The following is a 13,190-nucleotide window of genomic DNA, read 5'->3' on the forward strand; positions in this document are numbered from 1 at the left end:
TCAGTGATTTCATGATCAGATTCACTTCATCCACACAATCAGTGTGTTGGAGCAGAATCTCAGCTATGTACAAGCAAATAATGAAGCATCTCCTTATCGATTATGATCATGTGAAGTGAAGTCATCAGGAGCAGCGAGAGCCTCCGTGGCTGAACAGACACAGGAAGGAGCGCCGCCTGAAGAAAGTCCAACATTTACACAACAACAAGAAGGCGGCAAAGTACCGCCCACAATGTTTGATTGACAGGTTGATCTGTGTGCAATGAAGAAATGCCACAACAATCAGCTCTCAGCAACAATGATGGAAACACAACAAGTCTGAAGGAATGAAACACACAATTTAACCCACTGACCCTGAAATGACTTCAGACTATTTGACTTTACTGAACTCAGCAGAGGATTCAGAACAAACACAAACTCCAGCATAGAGCGGCTGAGTGAATGTGGTCTGGACTCTGTGGAGGAGAGTCATGGTGTCAGAGACGCTGTAGAAGGACAGAATACCTGCACTGTGATCCAGGTACACTCCAACTCTGGAGGACTGAGGACCTGAGACGGGAGTTTGGACTTTGTTGTGATAAAAGTTATAACTGTTTGTGGAACAATTTAACATCCAAGATTTGTCATTGAATCCAAATACACATTCATGTGAGTTCCCTGCTCTGCTGATATTCTTGTATGCGACTGCTACACTAACTGCTCCTCTCCACTCCACCTCCCAGTAACAACGTCCAGTCAGACTCTCTCTACTCAGGACCTGAGGATACCACCCAGTGAATCTGTCTGGGTGACTAGAATAAGACTGTTGTTGACTCGTGAATGTTGCTTTTCTGTTCCCCTCAGATAATAACAGCCATGTGTTTGCTGTGTTTGGATCCAGTGTGATTTCACGTGAATATCTTAAGAAGTCAGCTCTGGTCTCGGGCTCTGGTTGTGGGTTTGACAGTAAAACATCCACTTGAGTCTCTGTCAGTGAGATGTTGGTCCATGTCTCTCTCAGGACGTCCTGTAGTTTGTCTCTGAGCTCTGACACAGCTGCTGTCACATCCTCAAAGTACTTGAGAGGACGGATCTTGATGCTGGATGAGTGTGTAGACTCACTGAGTGCTGACAGTGAGGGGTAGTTGTGTAGAAACTGGTTGTGATCCTCTGTGTGTGAGAGCTTCTTCAGCTCAGCGTCTTTCCTCTTCAGCTCAGTGATCTCCTGCTCCAGCTTCTCCTGAAGCTCTTTGACTCGACTCACTTCAGTTTCCTGCTGGGATCTGACCTGCTGCTTCACATCAGAGCGTCTTTCCTCCATGAGACGGATCAGCTGGGTGAAGATCTTCTCACTGTGCTCCACTGCTTTATCAGCAGAGCCATTGATGGCCTCCACCTCCTGTTGAAGCAGCTTCACATCTTCCTCTCTGTCCTGGATTCTCTGCTGGATGTTGTGTCGACTCCCCTCCAGCTCTCTCTGCCTCTCAGTCCTCTCTGCTGCAGCCGACACTGTGTCGTGGCCTTTATGTTCGTCCATGGAGCACAAAATACAGATACACTGCTGATCAGTACGACAGAACATCTTCATCACCTCATCATGACGAGAGCAGATGTTCTCCTGGAGCTTCTCTGACGGCTCCACCAGCTTGTGTTTCTTTAAAGGAGCTGCTTCATAATGATGCTGGAGGTGTTTCTCACAGAAAGACGCCAAACAGACCAAACAGGACTTGACAGCTCTCAGTTTCCTCCCAGTGCAGACATCACAGGCCACATCTTCAGGTCCAGCATAGCAGAGATCAGCAGGAGCAGCTTGGAGTCCAGTCTTCTTCAGCTCCTCCACTAAAACTGCTAACATGGTGTTTTTCAGCAGCTCAGGCCTCGGTGTGAAGCTCTTCCTGCACTGAGGGCAGCTGTGGATCCCCTTCTCATCCTCTGTGTCCCAGTGGTCTTTAATACAGTTCTTGCAGTAGCTGTGTCCACAGGGAATAGTCACCGGATCCTTCAGTAGATCCAAACAGATGGAACAAGAGAAAGTCTCTCGGTCCAGCTGAACTGCTTTCTGCTCCATTTCACCTCTCAGTGTCAACGACCGTCTGAGTTTCACTTCCTGATAACTGAAACTAGTCTGAGCTCTGATCTGAACACGTGTGTTTGTGCAGCGAATGAGGTCTGTCAGCTCAGTTACGCCCATCCACAGACTGTAGATATGAAGGGGAGGGAACAAGGAAATATAGTGACAGAGTGGAGCTGCTGTGTGAGAGGAGGAAGAAGAGGGAGGGCTGATGGAGCTGTGAGTCACTCCAGGACGAGGAGCAGCTCTGTCAATCTGAACTTTGTTGTTTTACTATGTTGAGGTCTCACCTGTAACTCCACCTGGCCTCTCCCTGATGCAGCACACTAATGAAATTACACATGATGCCAGCCTGACATTAACTTTGTACGATGCATTACCTGCTGTACATAAGCAGTCAAACATATGCAGTAAAACATTTAGTATAGCACCATGTCAAATTTACCTGCAGCCCTGAATCTTCCCTATATGAGCTACAACCTGTCCGGGGTTCCTCTGTCACCTGATCAATAAAATAGTGATGCTATGAGCAGTGACACAGCACGACTCAAACCTCCAAGGAGATCAGTAGTATTCACTAGGCCTACTTTTAATATTACAACTAGCTCACATGTTAAATTAAATGAACCACCGTGTCCTTATTGAAGTCCACCTGCTGCTGTGACCCTGCCACTCCACCCTGTCTGATAAATCTAATCAATCACCATTAAGAGTGAGAAAACAGTTGGAAACAATGTTTTGTGTCATGGCCTGGGTTGTGTTTGATTTAATCTTTGGTTATGTTTTGTTGTGCACTTTGTTTTTTTCTGCTTGTCTCCACTGTTTCACCTGCAGTGCTGGAGGGTGGCGGAGGCGGAGTTGACCTACTTTCGCAAGTGCAGCGAGGCACACCTGGTTTCTATCTCCACCTAATCAACCTCACAATAAAAGAAGGCTCTGACTCAACTCCTGTGCCAGATAATTCCGTCTCATTGGTAGAGCCAGTCGTGTGCTCAGAGCCGGCCCTGGGCATAGGCAGTATAGTGAAATGCTATGGGCGCTGTCATCCACGGGGGGCAGTGATGTGCGGGAGGGGGCCAATTGTTGAAAAACGCGCGCTAAAGTGCCCTCCTGGTTGGCAAAACACACTAAACTGCCCCCTTGGCTGGTTAAAACATGATAAAGTGCCCTCGTGGGAGCCAAAACGCAGCTAAAGTGCCCTTCTTTCTGCCCCTGCCCTTCAAAAAGTCTGTGCACGCCACTGGCGGGGGGCACCGAAAACAGGGGAGAAAAAATGTATGATGATAAAAATGTTAAATATGAGTATATATACAGTATATATGTATATATATATATATTAACAGTGCCATTGCTTCCAATATTTCGAAATGTTATATAAGCCCACAGCAATATAACGTCATGGCAAGGACTATTATTTAACGGAGAGGCCTTTTTTCTGGTTCCCGGTTCTCTGCACTGTACCTGTCCTCTGTGAGGGGGGTCGAGAGGCGAGCTGCCTGAATCTGACCGGACTGAGACCCCAAGACCAAGAGAGAGATTTACTGATACTGTAGCAGAACCACAAGGTCCAAAAGACTGAAACCATCCAGCACCCAGTGAAGGAAAAGAAGGAAAGAAGAGGAAGGAAAACGTGAAGAAGATAGAGGTACAGTAACGTCAATGTGATGAAGTGAATTAAATTAATAGTTCAATGATCGTTGTTGGAGCAGAGTGTTAGCCTGCTAGCTTACTTCGGACGATAGCAGCATCATTTAATAATCAATAATTAGCTGAGTCGACGTGTGTTAATGTTACTCCACCTTTGTTCATCAGGGACGTTTGGAAAGTTAACGTTAGACCTGTTCAGGTGTTATTACAGGTGTCTTTCCTGCTTGTATGTCAGTTAAATGCTGTTAGTTTTCCATCCCCTTTGTAATAGTGTAGTTGTAAACCTTTGGTTTATTGTGTCACAGTTTATGTTTGTTAAAGTTACATCAGTGTTAAAGTGCAGTTAGAGTGTATTACTGTTAATACTCCACACCTTAGCTTTCACATATCATTCACAGGTGAAATATAAACACTGCACTTGTATTCTGGTTAGACTGTATTGCTTTTCAATGACAATAAAGTTGAATGAATCTCATCACATTTCCATTATTGGTCTATATTAGTCTTATGTATGGCACACACCAATCTGTTTTTTTATTATTTTTATTTAAAATGTAACATGCAGTGGTCACATATACTCTCTTCTCTCTTCAGATGCATTTAACATATTTCAGCACCAGCAGCCCAGTGACACAGCATCAGGTGCTCCTGTCCTCTACCTCAGCACAGCAGAGTGACACAGCATCAGGTGCTCCTGTCCTCTACCTCAGCACAGCAGAGAGACACAGCATCAGGTGCTCCTGTCCTCTACCTCAGCACAGCAGAGTGACACAGCATCAGGTGCTCCTGTCCTCTACCTCAGCACAGCAGAGAGACACAGCATCAGGTGCTCCTGTCCTCTACCTCAGCACAGCAGAGTGACACAGCATCAGGTGCTCCTGTCCTCTACCTCAGCACAGCAGAGAGACACAGCATCAGGTGCTCCTGTCCTCTACCTCAGCACAGCAGAGAGACACAGCATCAGGTGCTCCTGTCCTCTACCTCAGCACAGCAGAGACACAGCATCAGGTGCTCCTGTCCTCTACCTCAGCACAGCAGAGAGACACAGCATCAGGTGCTCCTGTCCTCTACCTCAGCACAGCAGAGAGACACAGCATCAGGTGCTCCTGTCCTCTACCTCAGTACAGCAGAGAGACACAGCATCAGGACTAAAGGCTGACTGGACATCTCTTCTCACTGACAAAGTGAGATGAGAGTTAGTTCACAGAGGACCAGTTCAAATAAAAAGATGGGAGAGTGTCAACATGACTTTTGTAACAGAGTCTTAGTCAATGCTGAACAAATCAAAAGAAGCTGGCTGATGTACTCAAACAGAAATGATAGCTTGCACTGCTTCTGCTGCTAAATGTTTTCTCCAAAAGAATATAGACTTAATAAAGAAGGACTGAAGGACTGGAACAATGCAAGCCACTTGCTGAAGGTTCATGAGGATAGCCAGGAGCACAATACCCACATGGCTACATGGAAGGAGATGGAGGTCGTTTTGCAAAGCGGCTGACGATAGATAAGAGAGAGACGGCACTCTGAGGCTGAGAGATAATATGTTTACACAATGTCTTATTTATGTTGTATTTTTATCACTTGTTTCTTTCCTCAGTTTTTATTTGGTGTGACTTAAAAGAAATAAAATCTTGAATATATATATGCAGTTTCTGTGTGAGTATTTTGACTGCGATGCAAAGAGGGCGCCGGCTAAGATTTTGCCCGGGGCACCAAATTACTCAGGGCGGGACTGGGTATACTGAAAAAAGCATTTGCTACATCTACAACTGAGAAGTACTTGCTTTCATGAGGTACCTGTGACAGAATTGTGTGGGGAAACAGAACCACCAGTGCTCTGGCATGTACAGCGTCATTCACTGCTTTTAAATCTCGGACAAATCAGCAAGTTGTAGGTAGATTTTCCTGTGGAGTCTATTTTACTGGGAAGATAGGAGTACGACATGGTGAGTCTGGACACGGCAGAATAACCAAATAATGGAGTTATCCCTTCAATAAGTTCTGGATTCAGTGGGTATTGAGCTTTACAAGGTCTGTAATCACTAAGACTGACTAAGATGTGACAACCAATGGTGCTGAAGTTTTCATCAATCCTGCATCATATTTGTGTTTTGTCCATAGTTCATTGGGAACATCAGCCAATCATGTACCATCAGCTGACATTAGTGTTGCAATTACAAATTGCCAGTGATCATACCCCGTCTGTATGTATTAATTCCTAACTAGTTTCTGCTCAAACATTGTTCCAAAGTTGGAATGATCAATTCCAAATAAATCCCATATGAATGTATATTTAACATCTTGCTTTTGTAGGAACCCGGCCCATGCTGTTCTTCTGTTGGAGGCCTGGCTGTGGGTCTGCGTGACCTCCCCCCTCCTCGTGAACCTTTGGTGTCCTCTATCACGAGGGTCTGCTTCCCCTTTTCTAATACTCTCCCCTCTCAACCTCATGACAAAATCATCTCTTATATTATAAACTGTGACTTCCCAACAAAAGCCTATCTGTGGACTAACTATCCCTTCACCCAACTTCTGGTTAGAAGGACAAGAGCCTGCGTCAAAGATAACCACCAGCATCTGACGGTCCCATGTCACCGTCAAATCAAGGATCGTAAAAGAAAGCCATAAACATTTCCATACCAGCAGAAGTGAAGAGAGTCCTGATCTCTTTCCTAATCCAAGAAAGATACCAAGCTGTGGTCTAACCTTTGCCTTAATGATATGTTTTTCCACAGGAGGACCAGACCTACGTTTTAATATGTTTATAATCTTCTTGATGTAATCCTAACCCAAGTTATAAATTCCTGAATTAATACCTGAATAAGTAATGTAATCCATAATCGTGTTTATCTATACTTTTCTCTTTCCTCCGATATATGTTTTGAATGTATAAGTCAGCACTGTATGAAACAGGTTTGAGCCATCAATGCTGGCGGAGGTTATGTATCCATGTGTTTCATATAGTCTAACTGATTATTCCCTTTTTCTATTAAGCAATCTCGTTTATTTACTTTTATTCATGTAACCGAAAGGTTTGTGTAAAAACCATGGTGGATTTAGGTGAACAGTCAACCGCGATCTTAAAACTTTCAGAAGGATAGTTTAATTCAGCAATAATTGATAAGTCCGTGATTAGATCTGTGACATCACCGAAGGAAGCGACTGGCCAAGCCGCTCCTCGGACCGCCTACTACTAAGCCTTAAAAGACGGACACATGGTGTCCCTCGGCCTCTTGTATTCTCGCTCTTACTTTTACTTGTACGCTCTTGTTTTTCTCTTGCTCTTGTTTTACGATCGTATTTTTCGCTTGTTTTTCTTGCTTCTATACTTTTTGCCACGCCGCGTAACTTTTTATTTTTCAACTTTTGACTCCGTGCCTTGATTAGTTTTGCGACCTGCTCTGAAGAATCTGAAACACTGGTTGCATATTCTTCCAAGTGATGATTTTCACTTGAGAAAACTTTTATTTTTAAAAACGTAGGCAAGGGCGAAATTACTTTCTTTTGCTTTTTATATATTACTAAAGTATCGTATCCACATTCAGAAGAAGCCAGTTTTGTCTATTCTTGTATTTAGTGACTAAGGACGATTCGCCGGCCAACGTTTCATCCTTCAGTCATTTTTAAACAAGAAATCCGTTAATAAGTCAAAGCTAAATCTTCACCACTCCAAAGAGACTCTGACTAAGACGCTGATCACGCATCAAAAGTCCGGTACAGAAATCGAACTGTTGAAGAAGCCGGAACAGCACATCCAGCGGACCAGAGAATTCGACATCCAGCCGAGCCTGACAGCCCGCCACGCGCTCAAACGGAATCCCGTTGGGTGGGAGAGTGACGTCACGGGAACCCCACCGTCATCGGCCTGCAGCCAAACAGCTGTTGCATCCACAGCTGAGACGAGAGAGGATCAGAGGAAAACCCGCAGACGTCCCCCTCTACAACAAGTAGGCTGACATCTCTGCACACAGCTGGAGTCACAAAGATCAGAGTTGGTGTCTATAAAGCTTTGACTTTGACTTTATAAACTCATAGAACATTTCTCATATCGTACCGTTAGGACAGGAATTACTCCCGTGATTTTGTGAATGAACGGAGTGTTACACTCAAATCCACCATCGCTTCGAAGTCCGTTGTTCAATAATTTACTCCCACAATCTTCACCTTTTCTTTTATTTGTCATTACTCGTATGAATTATTACCTTATATCATTTACTCTGCATTTATTTAGTCAATAAACATATTTAACCTTATGTCGTTGTCTGTGCACGTTTAATCTGAAGTGGAAAATCGATGGAGACGTGGAAAGAAGTCACTGCTTCAGAATAAGAGACTGATTAAATTGCTTTCAACTGTTTAAGCCAAACTTGCACAGTTGAATTTGAATAATGTCCTTCGGATTATTCAAACTAGCTTAACAAACGAAGGTGGTGTCCCGTATAAACTGTAATTAATTACCAGCAATTAATTAACCCTTTTTCTATCAAGTGATAGTCTCCCACAGCTGTCATTGTGTTTTGCTGTAGATGACCCTGTCTGATGTACCTGTTCTGAGTGTATATTTACATGTCTGTGTTTTGTTTTGTTTTTCACTGGAAAAAATCAATAAAAAAAAGTTTTAAAAAAAGTAAGAAAGAATCTCATCCTGAGCCAAAGCAGCATTTCAAGCTTCAGACGTGTCGAAACAAATAAGAACCCTTTACAATGTGCAGCATATCGCCCTATCTCTGTCCTGAATTCAGAGAGAAGAATGTATGCTTAATTGCTAATCGTTGGATGCTGAAAAGGCGTTCGACTGCATTGAATGGCCCAATCTCTTCAAAACACTGTATAAATTTGGATTTGGTCCCAATTTCATTAAGTATATTTCTTTGATTTATTCACAACCAAAAGCTAAAATTATTACAAACAGTAGAATTTCTAATCAATTTCAGTTTAACCGTGGGACCTCGCAAGGGTGTAATTTGAGCCTTCTGCTTTTTATTTTATTATTAGAAACTCTGGCCATTTCAATCAGAAATAACCATAATATTAAAGGTGTCCAGCCCACGTAACAGAAATAAAACTAGGTCTTTTTGTGGATGACATATTGTTGACAGTATCTGACTCACCCACCTCTCTTCAATATATTCTGGAGACAGTGGAAGATTTTGGCTCATTTCGGGTTATAAGGTGAACTGAGATGAATCTGAAGCTCTACCTTTAAATGTTTACTGCTTTAAATCACATATTATTGGTCTGCCATTCAAATGGTCTCCTGAGGGAATGCGTTATCTTGGTGCAACTTTGAAATAATTTGAAAAACCTTATTAATAATATTAAGGCAGATATGGAAAGGTGGAAAAGCCTCCCACTGACTATCTGGGGTCGAATACATACTATAAAATGAATGTCCTACCGAGGATAAGTTTTCTTATGGCTGCCATCCCACTTCCCCTAGATACAAAGTTTTTCAAAGAAATTGAAGTTCTTTTCAGAAATGTTATCTGGAATAACAAGACCCCTCCGGTCAGTGTTAAAAACATGTACGTGGACGGGGACATGGGGGGCCTCAGCCTCCCTAATGTATACAAATACTATATAGCATTTAACACTAGATATCCCTTGAAGTGGGTTACGGGGCTGAATTTAGAGATACCAGCTGGGAAAGCATTGGACAGGAAGCCTTAGATATGCAAAAAGACAAGCTTTCATTACGAGGGATGTGGTATGCTCCTATATGTAAAAAAATGACAATCCTCTGATTCATTTTTCCTTGCATTATGGTGGAAAAAATTCAAATTATGATCCATTTTAAAGTTAACAACTCTCTAAATGCTCCCTTGTGGAACAACTATAAGCTTACCTTGAGTGGCAAACCTCTTAAAAATGAACTTTGGGAAAGTAAAGGTATAAGAACTATCGGTGACTTGATAAACACCAGGGACAGAAAATTAAAATATTTTGCCAAACTTTCAGATTCATACAGAATTGATGACAAGGATGACCTAATTTATATGTAGATAAAATCTCACCTGACGTCTTATTTCGGTGAAGTGGTTAAAATATCCACAGTGTCAGAGCTGGAAATTGTACTTGAATCAATGTTCAAACAGAAACATAAGATTGCTCCTAAACTTTATAAAATGTTAAACAGCCCAAAAGGAAATAACTGGAATATGGTTCAAAGAAATTGGGAAACTGATCTGGACAGACCATTAGGAATGGAAAAATGGAGTCAAATTTGGAAAGATTTACATAAAATATCAAAATCAGTAAAGAATAAAATTATAAATTGTAATATTATACACAGAACATATTTTACCCCTGTTTGACTGCACAGTATGAACCCCTCTGTCTCTGACTGCTGTTGGCACTGTCAACAAGAAAAAGGTACATTTTTCCACATGGTATGGACTCCAAAAATAAAATCCTTCTGGGAAAGTGTAACACAGTCCCTGGGTGGAATTATTGGTCACTATGTTGTTTGCTACCCGACATTATGTCTACTGAACTACACTGACAAGGGGGCACGGCCAAAATACAACAAACAAATTATAATAACCAGATGTATGACGGCCAAAAGACTCATCGCTGCGAACTGGAAGGACGCGGACCACCGGAAAAAGGAAGATTGCTGCAAACTTTCCTAGAGACAATTTCTATGGAGGGAGCTGCCTCCAATCTTCTGGAAAGGTGTAATGAGGAACATTTTCTCTTATAGAGAGAAATAATTAAAATGATATGCAGGTTATCCTCTTTCCAGAGGACCCTGAAAGATTCTGAAGCTTCTGGTTGGGTTTGAGTTCAATCAGCCTGAACACACCTGGCCTGTAATAGTTTACAAATTGTATCCGTCCTCCAAGTTAGCTACTGAGATAAATATGATTTCTGTACATCACCTCCCTGTTTATTGCTTGTTTATCTGTTTTTTCTCCTTTTTCTTCCCCACTAAATTCATTTATTTATTGTATATGTAACCCATACTTATTGCCTTTGTATGTGTTGGTTTTATGTTTGTTTAGGTTTTGCCGTGTTGTTGTTGTTGTTGTTGTTGTTATTGTTGTTGTTCTATCACTTTTACTTCACATGAATTGAAAAACGTATTGGTAACTACGATTAATTTGATTGTGTCTTAATATCTTTGACTCTCTGGCTGCCAATAAAAATTTAAGTGACAAGCTAGTGGAGCAAGAGTCCAACCAGATTATTGATATCTGAATGTTTTATCTTATATTTTATTACACTTATTGTTTTATAACATGAAGTCAGGATCATTTTATATCATGAGTAAAACACATTCTTCTAGTTATGAACTCTCATATTAGTTTGACATGTTCTCCGTCAGCTCTGTATGAAACCCTGAATGAAGACGAGGAGAAAAGACTTTGTTCATGTTTGTTTATTCATGATTTAAAGCTTCAGTTTGTTCACACGTCCCGTCAGTAAAGTCTGTTAAAGCACTCTTGTTCAGTGATTTCATGATCAGATTGACTTCATCCACACAATCAGTGTGTTGGAGCAGAATCTCAGCTATGTACAAGCAAATAATGAAGCATCTCCTTATTGATTATGATCATGTGAAGTGAAGTCATCAGGAGCAGCGAGAGCCTCCGTGGCTGAACAGACACAGGAAGGAGCGCCGCCTGAAGAAAGTCCAACATTTACACAACAACAAGAAGGCGGCAAAGTACCGCCCACAATGTTTGATTGACAGGTTGATCTGTGTGCAGTGAAGAAATGCCACAACAATCAGCTCTCAGCAACAATGATGGAAACACAACAAGTCTGAAGGAATGAAACACACAATTTAACCCACTGACCCTGAAATGACTTCAGTCTATTTGAGTTTACTGAACTCAGCAGAGGATCTAGAACAAACACAAACTCCAGCATAGAGCGGCTGAGTGAATGTGGTCTGGACTCTGTGGAGGAGAGTCATGGTGTCAGAGACGCTGTAGAAGGACAGAATACCTGCACTGTGATCCAGGTACACTCCAACTCTGGAGGACCGAGGACCTGAGACGGGAGTTTGGACTTTGTTGTGATAAAAGTTATAACTGTTTGTGTCACAATATAACCTCCAAGATTTGTCATTGTGTCCAAATAAACATTCACCTGAGCTCCCTGCTCTGCTGATATTCTTGTATGCGACTGCTACATAAACTGTTCCTCTCCTCTCCACCTCCCAGTAACAACGTCCAGTCAGACTCTCTCTACTCAGGACCTGACGCCAGTCAGTGAATCTGTCTGGGTGACTAGAATAAGACTGTTGTTGACTCGTGTATGTTGCTTTTCTGTTCCCCTCAGATAATAACAGCCATGTGTTTGCTGTGTTTGGATCCAGTGTGATTTCACGTGAATATCTTAAGAAGTCAGCTCTGGTCTCGGGCTCTGGTTGTGGGTTTGACAGTAAAACATCCACTTCAGTCACTGTCAGTGAGATGTTGGTCCATGTCTCTCTCAGGACGTCCTGTAGTTTGTCTCTGAGCTCTGACACAGCTGCTGTCACATCCTCAAAGTACTTGAGAGGACGGATCTTGATGCTGGATGAGTGTGTAGACTCACTGAGTGCTGACAGTGAGGGGTAGTTGTGTAGAAACTGGTTGTGATCCTCTGTGTGTGAGAGCTTCTTCAGCTCAGCGTCTTTCCTCTTCAGCTCAGTGATCTCCTGCTCCAGCTTCTCCTGAAGCTCTTTGACTCGACTCACTTCAGTTTCCTGCTGGGATCTGACCTGCTGCTTCACATCAGAGCGTCTTTCCTCCATGAGACGGATCAGCTGGTTGAAGATCTTCTCACTGTGCTCCACTGCTTTATCAGCAGAGCCATTGATGGCCTCCACCTCCTGTTGAAGCAGCTTCACATCTTCCTCTCTGTCCTGGATTCTCTGCTGGATGTTGTGTCGACTCCCCTCCAGCTCTCTCTGCCTCTCAGTCCTCTCTGCTGCAGCTGACACTGTGTCGTGGCCTTTATGTTCGTCCATGGAGCACAAAATACAGATACACTGCTGATCAGTACGACAGAAAATCTTCATCACCTCATCGTGACGAGAGCAGATGTTCTCCTGGAGCTTCTCTGACGGCTCCACCAGCTTGTGTTTTCCATAGGCAGGGATTTCAATGTGAGGCTGGAGGTGTTTCTCACAGAAAGAAACCAAACAGACCAAACAGGACTTGACAGCTCTCAGTTTCCTCCCAGTGCAGACATCACAGGCCACATCTTCAGGTCCAGCATAGCAGAGATCAGCAGGAGCAGCTTGGAGTCCAGTCTTCTTCAGCTCCTCCACTAAAACTGCTAACATGGTGTTTTTCAGCAGCTCAGGCCTCGGTGTGAAGCTCTTCCTGCACTGAGGGCAGCTGTGGATCCCCTTCTCATCCTCTGTGTCCCAGTGGTCTTTAATACAGTTCTTGCAGTAGCTGTGTCCACAGGGAATAGCCACCGGATCCTTCAGTAGATCCAAACAGATGGAACAAGAGAAAGTCTCTCGGTCCAGCTGAACTGCTTTCTGCTCCAT

General features: G+C 42.9%; 2 protein-coding genes across 2 annotated transcripts; both read right to left on the bottom strand.

The window, feature by feature from the left end:
* Positions 1–248: 248 nt before the first annotated feature.
* Positions 249–2,047, bottom strand: LOC115581347 (tripartite motif-containing protein 16-like). The gene has a single exon (XM_030416371.1). It carries the CDS (start codon positions 2,045–2,047, stop codon positions 371–373), a length of 1,677 nt encoding a protein of 558 aa, XP_030272231.1. The 3' UTR covers positions 249–370.
* Positions 2,048–11,393: 9,346 nt separating this feature from the next.
* LOC115581350 (tripartite motif-containing protein 16-like) lies at positions 11,394–13,190 on the bottom strand. Its single transcript, XM_030416375.1, has one exon. It carries the CDS (start codon positions 13,188–13,190, stop codon positions 11,517–11,519), a length of 1,674 nt encoding a protein of 557 aa, XP_030272235.1. The 3' UTR covers positions 11,394–11,516.

The sequence above is a fragment of the Sparus aurata genome, chromosome 5 (assembly GCF_900880675.1).
Source record: "Sparus aurata chromosome 5, fSpaAur1.1, whole genome shotgun sequence".
NCBI lineage: Eukaryota > Metazoa > Chordata > Actinopteri > Spariformes > Sparidae > Sparus > Sparus aurata.